Source organism: Sminthopsis crassicaudata, chromosome 2 (genome assembly GCF_048593235.1).
Source record: "Sminthopsis crassicaudata isolate SCR6 chromosome 2, ASM4859323v1, whole genome shotgun sequence".
Taxonomy (NCBI): domain Eukaryota; kingdom Metazoa; phylum Chordata; class Mammalia; order Dasyuromorphia; family Dasyuridae; genus Sminthopsis; species Sminthopsis crassicaudata.
Window position 1 is genome coordinate 212,866,966 of NC_133618.1, and position 20,360 is coordinate 212,887,325.

General features: G+C 33.6%; 1 protein-coding gene across 1 annotated transcript; it reads right to left on the reverse strand.

Annotated features, from left to right (window-relative positions):
- Window positions 1-625: 625 nt before the first annotated feature.
- Window positions 626-3,377, reverse strand: LOC141555366 (heat shock protein HSP 90-alpha-like). The gene is given in 2 exon segments (XM_074288168.1): window positions 626-1,979; window positions 1,981-3,377. Coding segments are annotated over 2 exon segments (2,199 nt in total). The 5' UTR covers window positions 3,283-3,377; the 3' UTR covers window positions 626-1,082.
- Window positions 3,378-20,360: the final 16,983 nt, after the last annotated feature.

The window sequence follows — 20,360 nt, forward strand, 5'->3', positions numbered from 1 at the left end:
ATTGAAAAAATCATATAATTTTTGTTGTTTGTTTATTGACAGTCAATTATTATATATTATTATAGTCAATTAGTTTTTGTAATAATGAACCATCCCTACATTCATTCTGGTATAATCTTTTCTTGGTCAAGGGGTATTATCCATCCTGGTAATGGTTTGGTAATCTCTTTGCTAATGTTTTACTTAATATTTTTGTATGAATATCCATTGAGAATTTGGTCTATAATTTTTTTTCTCTGTTTTCATCCTACCATATATAACATGACAATATCACATATACATCATAAAATAAATTTAATAGGACTCCTTTTTTCCCATATTTTTTCAAATAGTTTTCAGAGTATTGGAATCAATTCTTCTTTAATTGTTTGGTAGAATTCACATGTAAATCCATCTGGCCCTGGAGATTTTTTCTTAGGGAGTTGACTGATAACTTGTTCTTTTTTTCTAAAATGGGACTATTTAAGTAATTTATTTCCTCTTCTGTTAATCTGGGCAATCTGTGTTTTTGCAAGTATTCCTCCATTTCACTTAGATTATCAGATATATTGACATGAAATAATAACATCTAATCAGTTTTCTAATAACCTCTTCATTGGTGGTAAGTTCCTCCTTTTCATTTTTTTTAAAGATACGTCAAAAACAGTGTATTTTAGAGACCAAGGAGTAATTCAATTCCATTATTCGGCTTTCTGATAGCTACATACTGTTATCAGACCACAAGAGTGTTAGTGAGTTAACATTAGATTACAATATTTGGACATATATTAAGAATATTGTTTCTCCCTCCCTAAAATAAAACCAAAGTAAACTACAGTGATTACTAGAGTTCTTGCTTGTATGTCTAAGGTATCACAGTATTGATTATACTTAGAATGGAAAAGAAACCTAAATTTCCCCTTAAATAGCATGTTCATGCCATACATTTTTTTTAAAGTGATTTAACAAAAATAAAGAGAACATATCTGAAAATATACATCAGAGGGAATGAAGACATCAAGTATTTTCTCAACACCTTATACAAAATAAATTATTCAGATTAGTCTAGGAAACATGCTATAGTTTCGTGTACTGGAATGCTTTTAATCCACTTCTTCCATGCGCAATGTATCATCATCTCCTTCAACAGGTGGCATTTCCTCAGTTATAGCTGCATTGGTTTCTTCAGTAGTTGAATCATCTTCATCAATTCCAAGACCAAGTTTAATCATCCTATAGATTCGATTGGCGTGTGTCTGGGGATCTTCCAAACTGAACCCAGAAGACAGCAGCACAGTTTCATATAGTAAGATGACCAGATCTTTCACTGATTTATCATTCTTGTCAGCCTCTGCCTTTTGTCCTAGAGTTTCAATAATGGAATGGTCAGGGTTTATCTCCAAGTGTTTCTTTGCTGCCATGTAACCTATTGTTGAATTATCTCTTAGTGCCTGAGCCTTCATTATTCTTTCCATGTTTGCTGTCTAGCCATATGTGCTTGTGACAATACAGCATGGGGAAGTAACCAATCTGTTTGATACAACAACCTTTTCAACTTTCTTTTCCAGGATATCTTTCATAATTTTGCAAAGATTTTCAAACTTTGCCTTTTTTTCCTCCTGCTTCTTTTTTTCATCTTCATCTTCTGGGAGTTCCAAACCCTCTTTGGTTACAGAGACTAAAGTCTTGCCCTCAAATTCCTTTAACTGTTGCACACAATACTCATCAATAGGTTCAATCATATATATGACTTCTAAACCATGCTTCCTAAGACGTTCAACAAAAGCTGAATTAGCCACTTGGTCCTTAGTTTCACCAGTAATATAATAAATATGTTTCTGATTTTCCTTCATCCTCATGCAATAGTCCTTAAGAGAAACCATCTCATCACTGGAAGCAGAAGTATAGTATCTCAACAATTCTGAAAGTTTCTTTCGGTTCTGGGAGTCTTCATGTATTCCAAGCTTAATGTTTTTAGAAAACTGCTCATAAAACTTTTTTGTAATTCTCTTTATCTTCTGCCAATTCAGTGAAGAGTTCCAAGCATTTTTTAACCAAATTCTTCCTAATCACTTTCAGAATCTTGCTTTGCTGCAGCATTTCACGTGAAATATTTAGAGGAAGATCTTCAGAGTCCACTACTCCTCTGATGAAATTCAGATATTCAGGGATCAGTTCTTCACAGTTATCCATGATGAAAACCCTGCGCACATACAATTTGATGTTATTCTTTTTCTTTCTATTTTCAAACAGGTCAAAGGGGGCACGTCTTGGAACAAAGAGAAGGGCCCAGAATTCCAAGTGTCCTTCCACTGAGAAGTGTTTCACACCTAAATGATCTTCCCAGTCATTTGTCAAGCTCTTGTAGAATTCACCATATTCTTCATTAGTAATATCATCAGGATTTCTGGTCCAAATTGGCTTTGTTTTGTTAAGCTCTTCTTGATCAATGTACTTTTCTTTAATCTTCTTTTTCTTCTTCTTGTCACCATCTTTTTTTTTTTCTTCTTCTTCATCAGAACCAACATCTTTTATTTCTGGTTTGTCCTCAGACTCCTTTTCTTCTTTTTCCTTCTCCTGTTTCCCTTCTTTTTCCTCTGCTTCATTATCACTGACTTCTTTATCCCTTTCTTTTTCCACAAAAAGTGTAATTGCATAGCCAATAAATTGAGAATGCTTCTTCACAATTTCTTTTATTCTTCTTTCCTCCAAGTACTCAGTTTGGTCCTCTTTCAGATGCAGAATTACTTTTGTTCCACGACCCATAGGTTCGCCTATATCAGTCCTGACAGTGAATGACCCTCCTGCTGAAGACTCCCAGGCATATTGTTCATCATCATTATGTTTAGTGATCACAGTCACCTTCTCAGCAACCAGATAGGCATAATAGAAGCAAACACCAAATTGACCAATCATAGAGATATCTGCACCAGCTTGTAATGCTTCCATAAAAGCTTTGGTTCCAGACTTTGCTACTGTACCAAGATTGTTGATCAAATCAGCTTTGGTCATCCCAATACCAGTATCCACAATGGTAAGGGTGCTATCATCTTTGTTTGGAATAATACTAATGTTCAGCTCTTTGCCAGAGTCTAGTTTACTTGGATCTGTCAGACTCTCATATCTGATTTTGTCCAGGGCATCAGATGAATTTGAAATTAGCTCTCTCAGAAAGATCTCTTTATTAGAGTAGAATGTATTAATGATTAAAGACATCAACTGAGCAATTTCTGCCTGAAAGGCAAAAGTCTCCACTTCCTCCTCCTCCATGGGTTGGTCCTGGGTCCGCGTTTCCTCAGGCATGGTGACGGCATGAGCAGGAGCCCAAAGGCTTCAGCTGGCAGCAAGAGGAGAAAAGAGCAAACTGGCCTGCGGCCGCCCCCGCCTGTTCCTCATATAGAGTCAGGCACTCCCCACCTCAGGAGTGCCTTTTCCAGAAGTCTCCAGAACCTTCTGGAAGAGAGTTCTTGAGCCCTCCCCAACTGCCTCGGCCCGCCAGGTGTCCTCCTTTTCATTTTTAAGACCAACAATTTGATTTTCTTCTTTATTTTTTTCTAATCAAATTTACTCAAGTTTTTTCATAAAACAACTTCTTGGATTTATTTATTAATTAAATAGTTTTCTTACATTCAATTTTATTTTCAGAATTTCAACTTTGATATTTTATTGAAGGTTTTATTTTTTTTTCTTTTTCTAACTTTTATAGTTGTGAGCCTAATTAATTGATCTTTTCTTTCTCTATTTTATGCAAGTAAGCACCTAGAGATATAAAATTTCCCATAGTAACCACTTTGGCTGCATCCCACAAATCTTTGGTATGTTTTTTCCTTATTTTCATTTTCTTGGATGATATTATTTATTGATTGTGTCTATGATTTGTTTTGCCCCCCATTAATTCTTTGGGATTAGATTTTTTAGTTTACAATTAATTTTTGGAATGTTTACCCCTGGCCTTTTATTGCATATAATTTTTATTTGTGCAATTCTAATTTTTAGTGAAATATTTTCTTCAGTTAGCTTTTTTAATCTCCTTTTGCATTTGGCCAATTGGATTTTTTAATGAGGCATTTTGTTCATTCCTTTTTTTCCATTTCACAAATTCTGTTTTTCACTTAATTCATTTCTTTTTCATAAGAATTTTAAGGTGGGTTTTTTTCAGATAATTTTTATTTTCATGTTTCCTAACTGTCTTGCCAAGTTATCATTCACAATCCCCATTTTTCTTCTAATTCTATTTTAAGAACCTTTTTGAATTCTTCCCAAGAGATCCTTGTGAAATGGCAACCAACTCATATCACCCTTTGGGGTTTCATCCCAATGATTTGCCTTTAGGATCCTCAAGGTTTGAAGTTATTCTTATCTTTCTCCATAAAAGCTATCTATGATCAGATTTATTTTTGCTTTTTTGTTTATTTTTTAAAGGTTGATATCTGCTCTTAAGGCAAAGTGAAGGCAGCTACTTTAGTTTGCCCTGGGGCCGATGTTGCTGACTGATTTCTGCTGCTGATAGGCATGGCCAGGTCCCATGTTTTTCTGGAGTTTAGAGGCTCACTATTTCCTTTTAGTATTTCCTTTGGGTTTCTCAGAGCAAATGTATTGAACTACTAGTTTGGATCCAGGACCGAGTAACCTAAGAGACTTGCAGTAGATTCCCCTATTCGTGAAGGCTGTAACACCCTGGCTCCTCACTCTGGCTCCCTGTCCTGCATTCCTGTGCTTTATCTGGGCTTGGCAGCCTTTCCCCATGTCTTATTAAAACAGACCTTTTCTGAAGTTCCTCCAAAATATCTTGTGTTGGAAATTTTTTGCACTCCGAATATTTCTGGATTCTGTCACTCCAAAACCAGTTCAGAGGTTTGATTTGGTACTGATTTGAGTAAAGTCAGAAAGAGCTCAGACAAAGACCTGTCTATTCTCTGCCATCTTAACTCGGCCTTTCCAAGGATGCATCTCTTTACAGGAGAATGACCATTTATTGATATATGTATACATACATACATATATATATATATATATATGTATGTATGTATATATGTATACATATATATGTATACATATATATATGTATATATGTATACAGTCCCCACCTCTGTCTTTTACCATATGTGTGTTCTTGAACAAATAATTTAATCACTCTGAGACTTAGTGCTCTCATGTATAAAATTACTATATTTATATTATGAACACTTATTATTATGATTGTTTTAAGGAAAACATTTTTCAGTAATAAAAGTATCTAAATTTTGAATCATACATTAAGGTTTGCAAAATGACTTTATAAGTTTCCCCTTTATTTGACCATCAGAACAGACACAAAGCAGATAAAATGAATAGTATGACTTCTATGTTTTTCAGATAAGGAAACTGAATCTCCCAAAAAGATTAAGTGACTTATCCATAGTGATCTTGTGATTGTATAAAGGTATAGATTGGCTTTAATTTTTCTTTGGTTCAAAACAAACCACTAATCATTATTTTATATTGGGTAACTTTTTAATAGAATAAAACACTAAATAAATGAAATGAATATCAATATATAAACAAATGCTTATTTATTCAAAATGGACATTCTTAAAGGACATAGTGAAATAAATCCTAGTTTAACAATAAGATTATTAATACTTAATAAAGTGTGTGTTTCAGTTATTTTCTTTAAATAATAATTAAAAATGTAAAAACTTGCTTTATTTAAATAAACCTTATTTAAAGAGTTTCCAGTGTTACTAGAATTCTATTTAAAATACTTTCATTTATTAGCTGAGTTCAGCACATGTATTAAATAGTCTTCTTCATTTTTCCCAGCCAGTCAGAGACTTCTAATTCTTGTACTTTTAATAACAAGAAAGTGTCAAACCATTCAAAAAATATCTCTTGTATGATAAATGGTCCAGAAATTTTTGGCTGTTTAGATATCTACACTAAGCAATTCAACCAAAATAATAAAATTATGTTTCCCCAGAAAACTGAAATTCCAGATATGACCTGTCAAAAGCAATACATATAGAAGTATGTCATTCAGTCTGTAAAGACTCAAGGGGAAAGGAAAATTACAACATAAGGTGAATCTGCTGCTATTGACTAAGAATATGTCTGATAAAGCTAATTAGATAATTAGATATATTCTGTGCTCTTAAGTAAAGGAATACTAAGAAGCTTGAGAAGTCAGAAATTCAAAGGCCAGATTGTTGGGACTATGTTCTTATGACTTCAGTGGTAATTGATTGGTATGAATAACTAGTTATTCTGATTCATTGTATTTTATTTTCTTTTTTATTATAGCTTTTTATTTACAAGATATATGCATGGGTAATTTTTCATCATTGACAATTGCAAAACCTTTTGTTCCAACTTTTCCCCTCCTTCCTCCCACCCCCTCCTCCAGATGACAGGTTGACCAATACATGTTAAATATGTTAAAGTATAAGTTAAACACAATATATGTATACATGTCCATACAGATATTTTGCTGTACAAAGAGAATCAGACTTTGGAAACGTGCATTTATTTTCCTTATAAAGGAAATAAAAAATGCAGGCAGACAAAAATAGAGGGATTGGGAATTATATGTAAGGGTTCATAGTCATCTCCCAGAGTTCTTTCACTGGGTGTAGCTACTTCAGTTTATTACAGCTCTATTGGAGCTGATTTGGTTCATCTCATTGTTGAAGAGGCCCAAGTCCATCAGAAATGATCATCACATAGTATTGTTGTTGAAGTATATAATGATCTCCTGGTCTTGCTCATTTCACTCAATATCAGTTCATATAAGTCTCTCTAGGTTTTCCTGAAATCATCCTGCTGGTCATTTATTACAGAACAATAATATTCCATAATATTCATATACCACAATTTATTCATCCATTCTCCAATTGATGAGCATACACTCAATTTCCCAGTTCCTGGCCACTACAAAGAGGACTGCCACAAACATTCTGGCACATACTGTATGTTATTTTCAATGACAAAGCCAAAGGGAATTTAAAAAAAAGTACTATAATCTAGACTAAGAAATTCTACCAGAGGCATTTCATATCAGTGTTCCCAGGTATATTAAATAATTTATCTTGTGTGGAGTTTTGTCTAGTAAGATATTTCTCTCACTTATGATTCTATGGATTGACTTCATCCTTTAAATTCAAATATTTTGGATTTTGGGAGGGATTGTATTTAGAGGTGTGGGGAAGAGAAGAGAAGAGAAGAGAAGAGAAGAGAAGAGAAGAGAAGAGAAGAGAAGAGAAGAGAAGAGAAGAGAAGAGAAGAGAAGAGAAGAGAAGAGAAGAGAAGAGAAGAGAAGAGAAGAGCCAAGACGGTGGAGAACAAACATGGTTTTCTGTGACCTCTTAAACCAAAAGTAGGTTAAGCTTCTAAATTGGTTTTGGACTGACAGGACCCACAGGACCCATATTTGGAGTATAAGGCATTTCCAGAAGAAGATACTTTGGAAGAACTTCAGATCAGAACTTCAGATCTGTTTTACTTGGGCAAGGGGACAATTTGCCTAACCCAGACCATAGTGCTAGAAGTCTGGGAGAAGAAGCCATGCTGGGAGCCAGAGCTTGCCGCATCAGTGCACCTAGGAATCTTCTGTGAGGCTCTTAGATTACTCTTAGGAAATCTGGTTGCAAGCAGGTATTAGCAGATTTGCTGTGAAACACCCAAAAACAAATACAAAAAGCAAATTGTAAGCTGCTGAGTCCCAGAAGAACTTGGTTCATGGTTGTGATTATGTAGGACTGGAATACAGTCAGAAATACTGGCCCCAGGGCAAACTAAAGCAGTTGTTACTTCTTTGACTTAATAGCAGATCTCAACTTTCAAAAAATGACAACAAAATTAAAAACAAGCAAACAAAAAAAAAAAAAAACAAAAAAAAAAAAAAACCTTCTAATCACAGATAGCTTTTATGGATAATGAGAATAGAAACCCTATTCAAACACTGAGGCTCCTAATAGTTGCATTAAGAACAAATGTATCTGCACAGACCTAAACTCTGATCAACCCACTGAGTAGTATTAGCCAAATGTAAATTAATAGTGAAGAAGCCATTATTAAATTTTTACTTTGTATCATATTGTGCTGTGTTTGTAATACAAAAAAAAAATGTTGCCCCTGTTTTCAAGACCCAGAATTCAGTGGAGGAGATAATATGTAAATTATGTACAAACAATATATATCAACAGGAACTTGGAGATAATCAAATTTACTATCCTTAAAGGAAAATTATCAAATACTTTTTTTTTTTTTTAATATGCAACTTTAAACAAGATTTTAAGAAAGACAGAGAGGCAAGAGGCAGAGAAAAGGAAGAGGTGTATTCTAAGTTTTGGAGACATTTGGGGAAAATTTATTGAATTAGAATTGTCTTATGAGAAGAAAGGCAGTGAGTTTAGTGTCTAAATTATAGATTATTTAAAGTAAAGGGAAAATAATTGTAAAGGTGTTCAAAAATCAAATAGATAATTTTATATATGATTTAGAAGGTGATAGGGATTTTTTTTTTTAAATTTAATGTGGACTGACATAAACCTATGCTTTAAGTAGATTAACAAGGAGATTGGAATTTGCAGTTATACATAGCAATTTCCCTAAATCAGCCTTGAGATATAGGAAACATTTTATTAAGTCCATTATATGAGGAAATTAAGGAAAGCAGATACCATATCATCACACATTTAGTAAATGTGGGAGTGAGGAATGACACTCAAATTTATCTTTTGAATTTTTAATGTGCAAACTCTGCAATAGAAAAGCATTAAGGACATTAAAGTATGTGAAGTTAGAATTCTGTCCCTTTTCATAAGAGTTACTGGAAAGAATTTCAAATAGTTTTCTAATACTTAAAATGCTATAATCTGCAGTTTTTCCCTAAGGTAAAAACCATTTTTAAAAATATTTAGAAAGAAGATAATATTTGAATGTTTGTTTAAAAAAAAAAAAGAAAAAACATAACTTTCAATGTCACATGTAAATAAGATTAAAGGTTTGAGAATGATTTAAAAAGTATAAAAGCTGTTTTCCAGTTAATATCTGATCTTTTAATCTATTTTTAGGATACTATTTGACATACACTCTATATATGCCTGACAGCATTTCATCAACTTCATGAAATTAAAGTCTCTTTCAAATACTGTTTGCCAACAATATTTACATATATGAACACAGTGGAAATTACAATGGAAAAATTCCTAAAGATGCTATTCCAGCTGGAACTATATATGTCAAGAATCATTCCAAAGGTGCAAGGATATCATGTGATTTCCCTTTGGTTAAGATTAAAGGAGAAAACTTTACTACTAGACTTTAATATAGTGCAATATCCAAGTCATTACCTATTAATTAATATATTAATTTAACTAAAACAGAAAGTATTACATAGATATAAATAAAAGTGGGAGGAGATAGGGGAGGACAAGGGAGTAAAGAGTTATAAGTATAGAATGTTAAAGGCAAGGAAGTTAGTGTAGGATGAATAGGAAAACATGGCAAGGTAAGGATATATAAAATAGTGTAAGTGATGTATTCAGGTTTGCCAACAATTGCTACCTAGTTCCAAATGATGTATTTTTGGTTCAGTACTAAGGACTGAGGTTGAAAGTCATATATCAAATGTTGGAATGAAATCATGTGAAGAATTCACAATGGCCATTATCTTTTTTATGTTTTATTATTATTATTATTTTGCTGAGGCAATTGGTGTTCATTATCTTTAGCAAAAGATAAGTTTATTTAAGAGAAGTGGTTACAGATAAAATGAAGAGACCCAATACCCACCAGGAATAAGAAAAATGAAATTAAGTTGGGAGATCATATATTTCATCAAGGAAAATGTTTTTAATAATTAATAATAGAAATGACAAAATTTCTAGAGGAATAAAAAATGAAATAATACATAAGATTAAAATATACCATTAACTGGCAGGCTAAATCCATAGATGAGTTTAGCACCCTAAAAAATTAGTTATAAGAAGGAGAAAAATACCATTTTGGCAGAACCCTGATGAGTTTAACCTGAAGAGATTCAGCAAAAATGGCATGCACCAAAGGGGAAATTTAAACTCAGGAGTTTGACATAACTTGGATTTCTGACTGGACACAGCTAGTTGGGGGTACTCACAATCTCCACAGAGGGGAGGACTATAAAGTTAAACTGATCTCCATTAGCATCCTTCCCTGCTTGCCTCAGTGAGCACTTTATCAGTATTTCAGGTTTTCTCTACCAATTCCAACTAGTTACTCATGACCTCATCATAACGAGTTCTGGAAAGAACAGTGTTAAATGAAGATTTTTAAAGAAAGCTAAGAGCAATACAAGATTTTTAAAGAAGTTATATTAGGGAAAGGAAAAATGACAAGGAAATACTAGAATAGCTGCTTGGGAGTCTGTGACATAATTATCAGATTAGAAGACTTCTAGGGTCATTTCCAGCACTAATTATTTTAGCTAGAACTGTCTCACACAGTAAAGTTATTCAATAAGTTTCTGGTCTTTTTCTGTATTATATCTTACATAACAAATTACCACTACCAGCTTCTTTTAAAATTTTGTTAATTAATATAATATTTACTGATAGTCATACAGATTTTTAATTTTTTAAGCAGCAGGAAAGCACCTCTATACATTAAAAACAAACAGCTTCATGCCTAAACCCTAAAATTTAAACATAGTAGGGTCAGTCACCTATTAAAGCTCTGAGGGAAAGGGAAATAGCTAAGATTTGTTGAGACTACGGTTTGATAATAATACCTATGTTGGGGACAACTTCAGAGGAACTTCTTAATGTTTTGGTAATCACCTAACAAATTAAGCATAGATGACAATTACATAGAAAAATGATGGAGAGGACACATGCTTCATTGTGAGCTCCCTTCTATCCTCACTTACTCATTACCAAATTCAGCCTCTGAAACAGTGCTTGACTGGTAGAATCCATGTCAATTGGGAGCACAACAAATTTGGAGCCAAAGATAATCCGGAAGATTGTCAGAAAAGGTCAGTCTTGATTAGGTGGAAGGAGGTTATCACAGGCAGGAAGGCAGAACATGAAGGCTAGCATATGCTGAGCAAATTGAGGGTGGAGTGCAGTCTCTCAGCTAAATTGAGCATTTCACTCCAGGGAAGAAGATGAACATTCAATGAAACAGGTGAAATCCATTTATTCCTAATTACAAAACAAAACACAACAAAACAAAACAAAACAAAACAAAGCAAAAAAACAGAGGTAAACAAAAATGTTGACCTCCAAATATAGGACTCAAGAAAAGTATAAAAAATAAAAAGAACTCTTGAGATCTGTTATGGCATACATAAAGAGCACTTGATTTCACTGTATCAGAAAACATGAAAAGTGGAGATTAAAAGAGGGAAGTACCTCTCATGCAGAGGCAAAGAAAAGCTTTCACATCTGAGGGAATTAAGGGAGGGGCAGCATTGTATGAATCTTACTCTCATGATATTTGGTTCAAAGAGAAAATATTAGATAGATGTGGTTTACAGAGAAACTTCTCTCCCCTCATAAAAAGTGGGAGGAGGAAAAGGGAAAAGGAAAAAAGTAGGCCAAATAGAAGGGAATGCAGAAAAAAAAGGTAAAGGTATAAGAAAGGGGAAGGGACTCAAAGGAGGTGGAAGAGATTCTAAAGAGGGAGAACTGCATGAAGCAAGTGGTGCCCATAAGTTTAAAACTGGAGAGGGGGTTAAGGGAGAAAAGAAAAAGAAAACTATAATCTGGGCAGGAAATACAAAATTAGTAGTTTTAACCATAAATATGAATGTGATGAAGTCTCCCATAAAGCAGAGGCAGATAGCAGACTGGATCAAAAGCCAGAATCCTACAATATGTTGTTTACATGAAACATATTTAAAGCAGGATAATGCATGTAGAGTAAAGGTAAAAGGCTGGAGCAGAATCTATTATGCTTTAGGTGAAGTCAAAAAAGCAGGATAACCATCCTTATCTTAGATCAAGCAAAAGTAAAATTTGATCTAATTAAGATAAGGAAGGAAACTACATGTAACTAAAGGGTAGCATAAACAATGGAGTTATATCAATACTAGACATATATGCACTAAGTGGTATAGGATCTAAATCCCTAAAGGAGAAGTTAAGAGTTAAGAATGTTGCAAGAAGAAATAGACATCAAAATTGTAATAGTGGGAGATCTCAACATTGCACTCTCAGAATTAGATAAATCGAATTACAAAACAAATAAGAAAAAAGTTAAGAGTTAAATAAGAATATTAGAAAAGTTAGGTAAGATAGATCTTTGGAGAAAACTGAATGGAGACAGGAAGGAGTGCACTTTCTTCTCAGCAGATCATGGAAACTATAAAAAAAAAAAAATTGACCATATATTAGGACATAAAGATCTCAAAATTAAATGCAGAAAGGCAGAAATAATAAATGCATTCTTTTCAGATCACAATGCAATAAAAATTACATTCAACAAAAAGCTATTGCGAAATAGACCAAAATGTAAATGGAGACTAAATAATCTCATCCTAAAGAATGATTGGGTGAAACAGCAAATAGTAGATACAATTAATAATTTCAACCAAGAGAATGACAACAACGAGGCAATATACCAAAGTTTCTTGGATGCAGCCAAAGCTGTAATAAGGGGAAATTTTATATCTTTCGAGGCTTACTTGGGTAAAATAAAGAGAAGTTCAATGAATTGGGCTTGCAACCTAAAAAGCTAGAAAAAGAGCAAATTAAAAATCCCCAATCAAATGCTAAACTTCACATTCTAAAATTGAAAGGATAAATTAATAAAATTGAAAGTTAAAAAAAAAAACTCTTTTAGGAAGTTTTATGCTATACCACTTGGTGCATATATGTTTAGTATTGATATGGATTCATTGTCTATGCTACTCTTTAGCAAGATATAGTTTCCTTCCTTATCTCTTTTAATTAGATCAATTTTTGCTTTTGCTTGATCTGAGATAAGGATTTCTACCCCTGTTTTTTAACTTCTCTTGAAGCATAATAGATTTTCCCCCAGCCTTTTACCTTTACTTTGTATATATCTCCCTGCTTTAAATATGTTTCCTGTAAACAACATATTGTAAGGTTCTAACTTTTGATCTATTCTGCTATCCACCTCCACTTAATGGGAGAGTTCGTCCCATTCACATTTACAGTTAAAATTACTAATTCTGTATTTCCTGCCATCATATTATCGCCAGATTATGTTGTTTTTTTTCCTTGATAACCCTGAACCCCTTCCCTAGTATTAAACTTATGGGCCCCATTGCATCAAGTAGCCCTTCCTTTTTAATATCCCTCCCACCTCCTTTTAAATCCCTTCCCCTTTTTTGTACCTTCCCCTTATTACTCTTTTCCTTTTCCCTTTTCCTCTCCCCTTTTTGAATGAGGTGAGAGAAAATTCTCTGTAAAACAAATATGTAAGTTATTTAATCTTTGAGCCATTTCTGATGAGAGTATGATTCACACAGTGTTTCTCCCTTTCTCTAAATTCCCTCAGATATGATAAGTTTTCTTTGCTTCTTTTTAGGATGTAGTTTCGCTCTTTTTATCTCCCCTTTTCCTGTTTTCTGAGGCTATCCCCTTTCCATTTCTACTTCAATTTTTATGTTATATCAGTAAAATCAAATTATACATGTAGACTTCTTTTTATCCACAACAGAAATACAGTTCTCAAGAGTTCCTTTTGCCTTTTTCTGCTTCTATGTGGCTTTCTATGTGGCTGGAGATCAAATTTTTGTTTAGATCTTTTTTTTTTTCCTTAGAAATAAATGGAACTGTTTCATTAAATGTCTATCTTTTTCTATGGAAGAAAATGTTCAACTTAACTGGATAGTTTATTCTTGGATGCATTTCAAGTTCTCTTGTCTTTTGCTATATAAGATTCCAGGCCCTTTGATCCTTTAATGTAGAGACAGTAAGATCTTGACTGACCCTTATTATGGCACCTCGGTATTAGAATTGTTTTTTTCCTGGTTGCTTGAAATATTTTTTTCCTTAGTCTGATAATTATGAAATTTGGCCACAATATTACATGGCTTTTTTTTAGGGTATTTTTCAGAAGGTGTTCAATGAATTCTTTCAATGCTTCTTTTACCTTCTGGTTCGATTACCTCTGGGCAGTTCTCTTTGATGATTCCCTGTACAATAGAATCTGGGCTATTTTTTTCATCGTAATTTTCAGGTAGTAAAATAATCCTCAGATTATCTCTCCTAGATCTGTTTCCAGTTTTGTCAATTTTCCAAGTAAACTTTGATGTTTTTCTCCAGAGTTTCATTTTTTTGGTTCTGCTTTACTGATTCTTGGTGTTTCAATGAATCATTCATTTCTATTTGTTCAGTTCTGATTTTAATGAGTTATTTTCTTCATTTGCTTTTTTATTTCTTTTTGTATATGTCCAATTGAGTTTTTAAATGAGTTGTTTTCCTCTATGGAATATATATGTTTTAGTGAGTTATTTTCTTTTTCCAATTCAGAAATCCTACTTTCTTGAGAATTCTTTATCTTTTTCAATTCACAATTTCTACTTTCCAGGGATTTTTTTAATCTTTTCCAATTAACAAATTTTGTTTCCTTGCATTTCCTTTGAATTCTTTATCTTTTCCAATTCACTTTTCAGGACATTGTTACTCTTTTGCATAGCTTCTCTTTCCTTTCCCCATTTTTCTTCTAACTCTTTTTTGAGGTTCTAGGAGAGAGTTTTGTGATGGGGGCCAGGTAACATTCCCCTTCAGGGTATTACCTGGAGACTGTTTGCTATTCATCTCCTCAGGATTGCAAACCTGCTCTCTTTCTGTATAGAAGCTTTCAATAGTTCCCTCCATTTTTTTACTCATTAAAAAAAAAAAAAAAAAAAAAAAAAAAAAACTATAGGGTCTACCTTCAGGGAAAGAAGGTTACTAGCTTCCTCTGCAGAGCAGAGCAAGGATAAGTATATAGACAGCAGCTATTTTGTGAGTGGGTTGCAAAGGTATGAGGGTGCTCTGGGACAGATTCCCCCCCCACCGGAAATGATTCAAAGCTGGTTAGCACAGGATGGGCTTCAGAAATGCCCAGTGAAGAGCCCCTACTGTGTGGCCTAGTGAATGGCCTGAGGCTAGAGGCTGAACAGTGAAATTTCAACCCCAGGCCAAAGCCTACTGTGGGGCTTTGGATATTAGCAGCTGGGGCAGCTAGGTGGTGCAGTGGATAGAGCACCAGCCTTGAATTCAGGAGGACCTGAGTTCAAATCTGATCTCAGACACTTAACACTTCCTAGCTGTGTGACCCTGGGCAACTCACTTAACCCCAGCCTCATGAAAAAAAAAAAAAAAAAAAAAAAAAAGGATATTAGCAGCTGACTGGTGAATCACCCTGGTACACAGACAGGAAGTGTCTCTGTCCCAGGAAGCACAATTGCTACTGAGGAAGTTTTGCTGCTGTGGAAATTTTACTGCCTCAGGCTGAGCCCCTCATTGTGCAGATAAGAGGCTGCCCTGGGCTGTGTTCCCCCTCCTGTGCAGCTTCTTAACTGCCCCAAGGAAAATCTCCATACAGCAAAATGGGACTGTACAGCCATGGTATGATCTCTGCTGAGTACCTTCCAGTTTGAGGTAGCTATAGGCAGAATATAATTTCTGGTGTTTTTTTAAAGTGGCCTCAATTTCTTTGATGATCTGCTGTTTTGCAACCAGAGTAGAGCCATCAGTCTATACCAGAACCATCTGTCTCTGTAGCTTTTGTAACCCCAGAGGGCTCCCCAGCCAAATCTGTATAATATGCTCACCTAGTTCTATCACTGTCAGCCCACCAGGACAGACTTTTTCTGACAAAATTGCATATTCTCTTCTGCTGGTAAGTTTTTGTACTTCTAATATTTGTGGATTTTACCAGTCTAGTGCTATTTTTGAGTCTGAATTAAATAGTTGGTGGTGAAGGTAAGAGAGAGCTTAGAAAGTCATGTGTGGCTTCTCCCCCATCTTGGCTCCGCCCCTAAATTCTTCGTCTTAAAAATGAAAAGAGAGAACTTTCCACTAATGAAGAAGAAATTAGAGCAATAATTAGGAGTTACTTTGCTCAACTTTATGCCAATAAATTTGATAACCTAAGTGATATGGATGACTATCTTAAAAATATAGGCTTGCCAGAGTAACAGACAAAGAAATGAATTGCTTAAATAGTCCCATTTTAGAAAAAAAGAAATAGAACTAGCTATTAAGCAATTCCCTAAGAAAAAATCCCCAGTACTAGATGGATATATATGTGAATTCTACCAAACATTTAAAGTACAATTAACTCCAATGTTATATGAATTATTTGAAAAAATAGGGAATGAAGAACTCTTATCAAATTCCTTTAATGACACAGACATGGTACTGATGCCTAAACCAGGTAGATTGAAAACAGAGAAAAAATTATGAACCAATCTCCTTAATGAATATTTTTGCAAAAAATATTAAATAAAATATTAGGCAAGAGATTACAGAAAATCATAATACATCATGACCAAGTAGGATTTATATCAGGAATGCAGGGCTGGTTCAATATAGGAAAACTATTACCACAATTGACTATAACAATGACCAAATTAACAAAAAACATATGATCATCTCAATAGATGCAGAAAAAGCATTTGATAAAATCCAACATCCATTCCTATTAAAAACACTTGAGAGTATAGGAATAAATGGACTTTTCCTTAAAATAGTCAGTATCATCTATTTAAAACGGTCAGTAAGTATCATATGTAATGGGGATAAATTGAAAAGATTCCCAATAAGTTCAGGAGTAAAACAACATTGCCCAGTATTACCATTACTAACAATATTGTATTAGAAATGCTAGGTTTGGGAATAAGAGTTGAGAAAGAGATTAAAGGAATTAGAGTAAGTAATAAAGAAACCAAATTATCATTCTTTGTAGATGATATGATGGTATACTTATAGAACCCCAGAGATTCAACTAAAAAGCTATTAGAAATAATCCATAACTTTAGAAAAAGTTTTAGGATAAAAAATAAACTGACATAAATCATTAGCAATCTTATATAATCACTAAAAATCCAATAATTAGAGATACAAAGAGAAATTCCATTTAAAGTACCTGCCAATAATATAAAGTATTTGGGAATCTATCTATCAAGGGCAAGTCAGCAACTATATGACCAAAACTACAAAACACTTTCCACACAAATAAAGTCAATCTAACGAAGTCAATCTAACCAAATCAATATAACCAAATATAATAAAGATGACAATACTGCCTAAACTAATCTATTTATTTAGTGCTATACCAATTTTACTCCCAAAAAACTATTTTAATGACATAGAAAAAAATAACAAGCAAATTTATCTGGAAGGACAAAAGGTCAAGTCTTTCAAGAGAACTAATAAAAAAAATCAAATAAAGGTGACCTAGCTGTACCAGATATAAAACTATATTATAAAGCAGTGGTCATCAAAACCATTTGGTGCTGTTTAAGAAATAGACTGATCAATGGAATAGGTTAGGTTCACAAGGCAAAATAGTCAATAACTTTAATAATCTAGTGCTTGACGAACCCAAAGACTGCTGCTTTGGGGATAAGAATTCAATGTTTGAGAAAAACTGTTGGGGAAATAGGAAATTATTATTGAAGAAACTAGGCATTGTCCCATACTTAGCACCATAAATAAAGATAACATCAAAATGGGTTCATGATCAAGAGTATAGGAATAAATGGACTATTCCTTAAAATAATAAGGAGCATATATTTAAAACCTTCAGTAAACATCATATGTAATGGTGATAAACTAGAACCTTTCCCTATAAGATCAGGAGTGAAAAAAGGTTGCCCACTATCAACATTACTTTTCAATATAATACTAGAAACTCTAGCTTCAGCAATAAGAGCCGAGAAAGAGATTCAAGGAATTAGAGTAGGAAATGATGAAAATCAAAATATCACTTTTGCAGATGACATGATGGTATACTTAGAGAACCCCAAAGACTCTGCTAAAAAGCTATTAGAAATAATTCAGAATTTTAGCAAAGTTGCAGGATACAAAATAAATCCATATAAATCCTCAGCATTTTTATACATTACCAACACAATCCAACAGCAAGAGATACAAAGAGAAATTCCATTCAAAATAACGGTCGATAGTATAAAATATTTGGGAATATATCTACCAAAGAAGAGTCAGGAATTATCTGAGCAAAATTACAAAACACTTGCCACAAAAATAAAGTCAGATTTAAATAATTGGAAAGACATTCAGTGCTCTTGGATAGGCCGAGCGAATATAATTAAGATGACAATACTCCCTAAACTAATCTATTTATTTAGTGCTATACCAATCAGACTTCCAAGAAACTATTTAAATAACCTAGAAAAAATAACAACAGAATTCATATGGAAGAATAAAGGGTCGAGAATTTCAAGGGAATTAATGAAAAAAAAATAAGTGAAGGTGCTCTAGCTGTACCTGATCTAGAACTATATTATAAAGCAACAGTCACCAAAACCATTTGGTATTGGCTAAGAAATAGACTAGTTGATCAGTGGCATAGGTTAGGTTCACAGGGCAAGATAGTGAATACAAATAGCAACCTAGTGTTTGATAAACCCAAAGATCCCAAATTTTGGGATAAGAAGTCATTATGTGACAAAAATTGCTGGGAAAACTGGAAATTAGTATGGCAGAAACTAGGCATAGACCCACATTTAACACCACATACTAAGATTATATCAAAATGGGTCCAAGATTTAGGCATAAAGAATGAAATCATAAATAAATTGGAGGAACAGGGGATGGTTTACCTCTCAGACTTGTGGAGGAGGAAGGAGTTTGTGTCCAATAGAAAACTAGAGAGCATTATTGATCACAAAATAGAACATTTTGATTACACCAAATTAAAAAGTTTCTGCACAAACAAAACTAATGCAAACAAGATTAGAAGGGAAGTAACAAATTGGGAAAACATTTTTACAGTTAAAGGTTCTGATAAAGGTCTCATCTCCAAAATATACAAAGAATTGACTTTAATTTATAAGAAATCAAGCCATTCTCCAATTGATAAATGGTCAAAGGATATGAACAGACAATTTTCAGATGATGAAATTAAAATTATTTCCACTCATATGAAAGTGTTCCAAATCACTATTGATCAGAGAAATGCAAATTAAGACAACTCTGAGATACCACTACACACCTGTCAGATTGGCTAAGATGACAGGAACAAATAACGATGAATGTTGGAGGGGCTGTGGGAAAACTGGGACACTGATGCATTGTTGGTGGAGTTGTGAAAGAATCCAACCATTCTGGAGAGCAATCTGGAATTATGCCCAAAAAGTGATCAAAATGTACCTTTGACCCAGCCATACTACTACTGGGCTTATATCCCAAGGAAATACTAAAGAAGGGAAAGGGACCTGTATGTGCCAAAATGTTTGTGGCAGCCCTTTTCATAGTGGCTAGAAGCTGGAAGATGAATGGATGTCCATCAATTGGAGAATGGTTGGGTAAATTATGGTATATGAATGTTATGGAATATTATTGTTCTGTAAGAAATTACCAACAGGAGAAATATAGAGAGGCTTGGAGAGACATCAACTGATGCTAAGTTAAACGAGCAGAACCAGAAGATCATTATACACTTCAACAATGATACTGTATGCTGATGGAAGTGGATATCTTCAACATAGAGAAGAGCTAATCCAATTCCAATTGATTAATGATGTACAGAATCAGCTGCATCCAGAAAAAGAACAGTGGGTAATGAGTGTAAATTGTTATTTTTACCTTCTGAATCCAATTCTTCCTGTGCAACAAGAAATTCGGTTCCACACACATATATTGTATCTAGAATATACTGTAATATATTTAACATGTATAAGACTGCCTGCCATCTGGGGAAGGAAGGGAAAAAATCTGAATAGAAGTAAGTGCAAGGGATAATGCTGTAAAAAATTACCCATGCATATGTACTGTCAAAAAAAAGTTATAATTATAAAATAAAATTAAAATTAAATAAATAAAAAAGAGAAAAAATGGGTTCATGATCTAGAATGAGATTATAAATAAATTAGAAGAACATATGATAGTTTACCTCTCATACCTGTGGAGGAGGAAGGAATTTGTGATCAAAAAAGAACTAGATATCATCATTGATCACAAACTAGAACAATTTGATTATTTCAAATTTAAAAGCTTTTGTACCAATATACTAATGCAGATAAGATTAGAAGAGAAGCAATAAACTTGGAAAACATTTTTTTACAATAAATGTTCTATGTCTGAAATATGTAGATAATTGACTCTAATTTATAAGAAATCAAGCCATTCTTCAATTGGTAAATGGTCAAAGGATATGAAATTTCTGATGAAGAAATAGAAACTATTTCTAGCTAAATGAAAAGATGCTCCAAATCATTA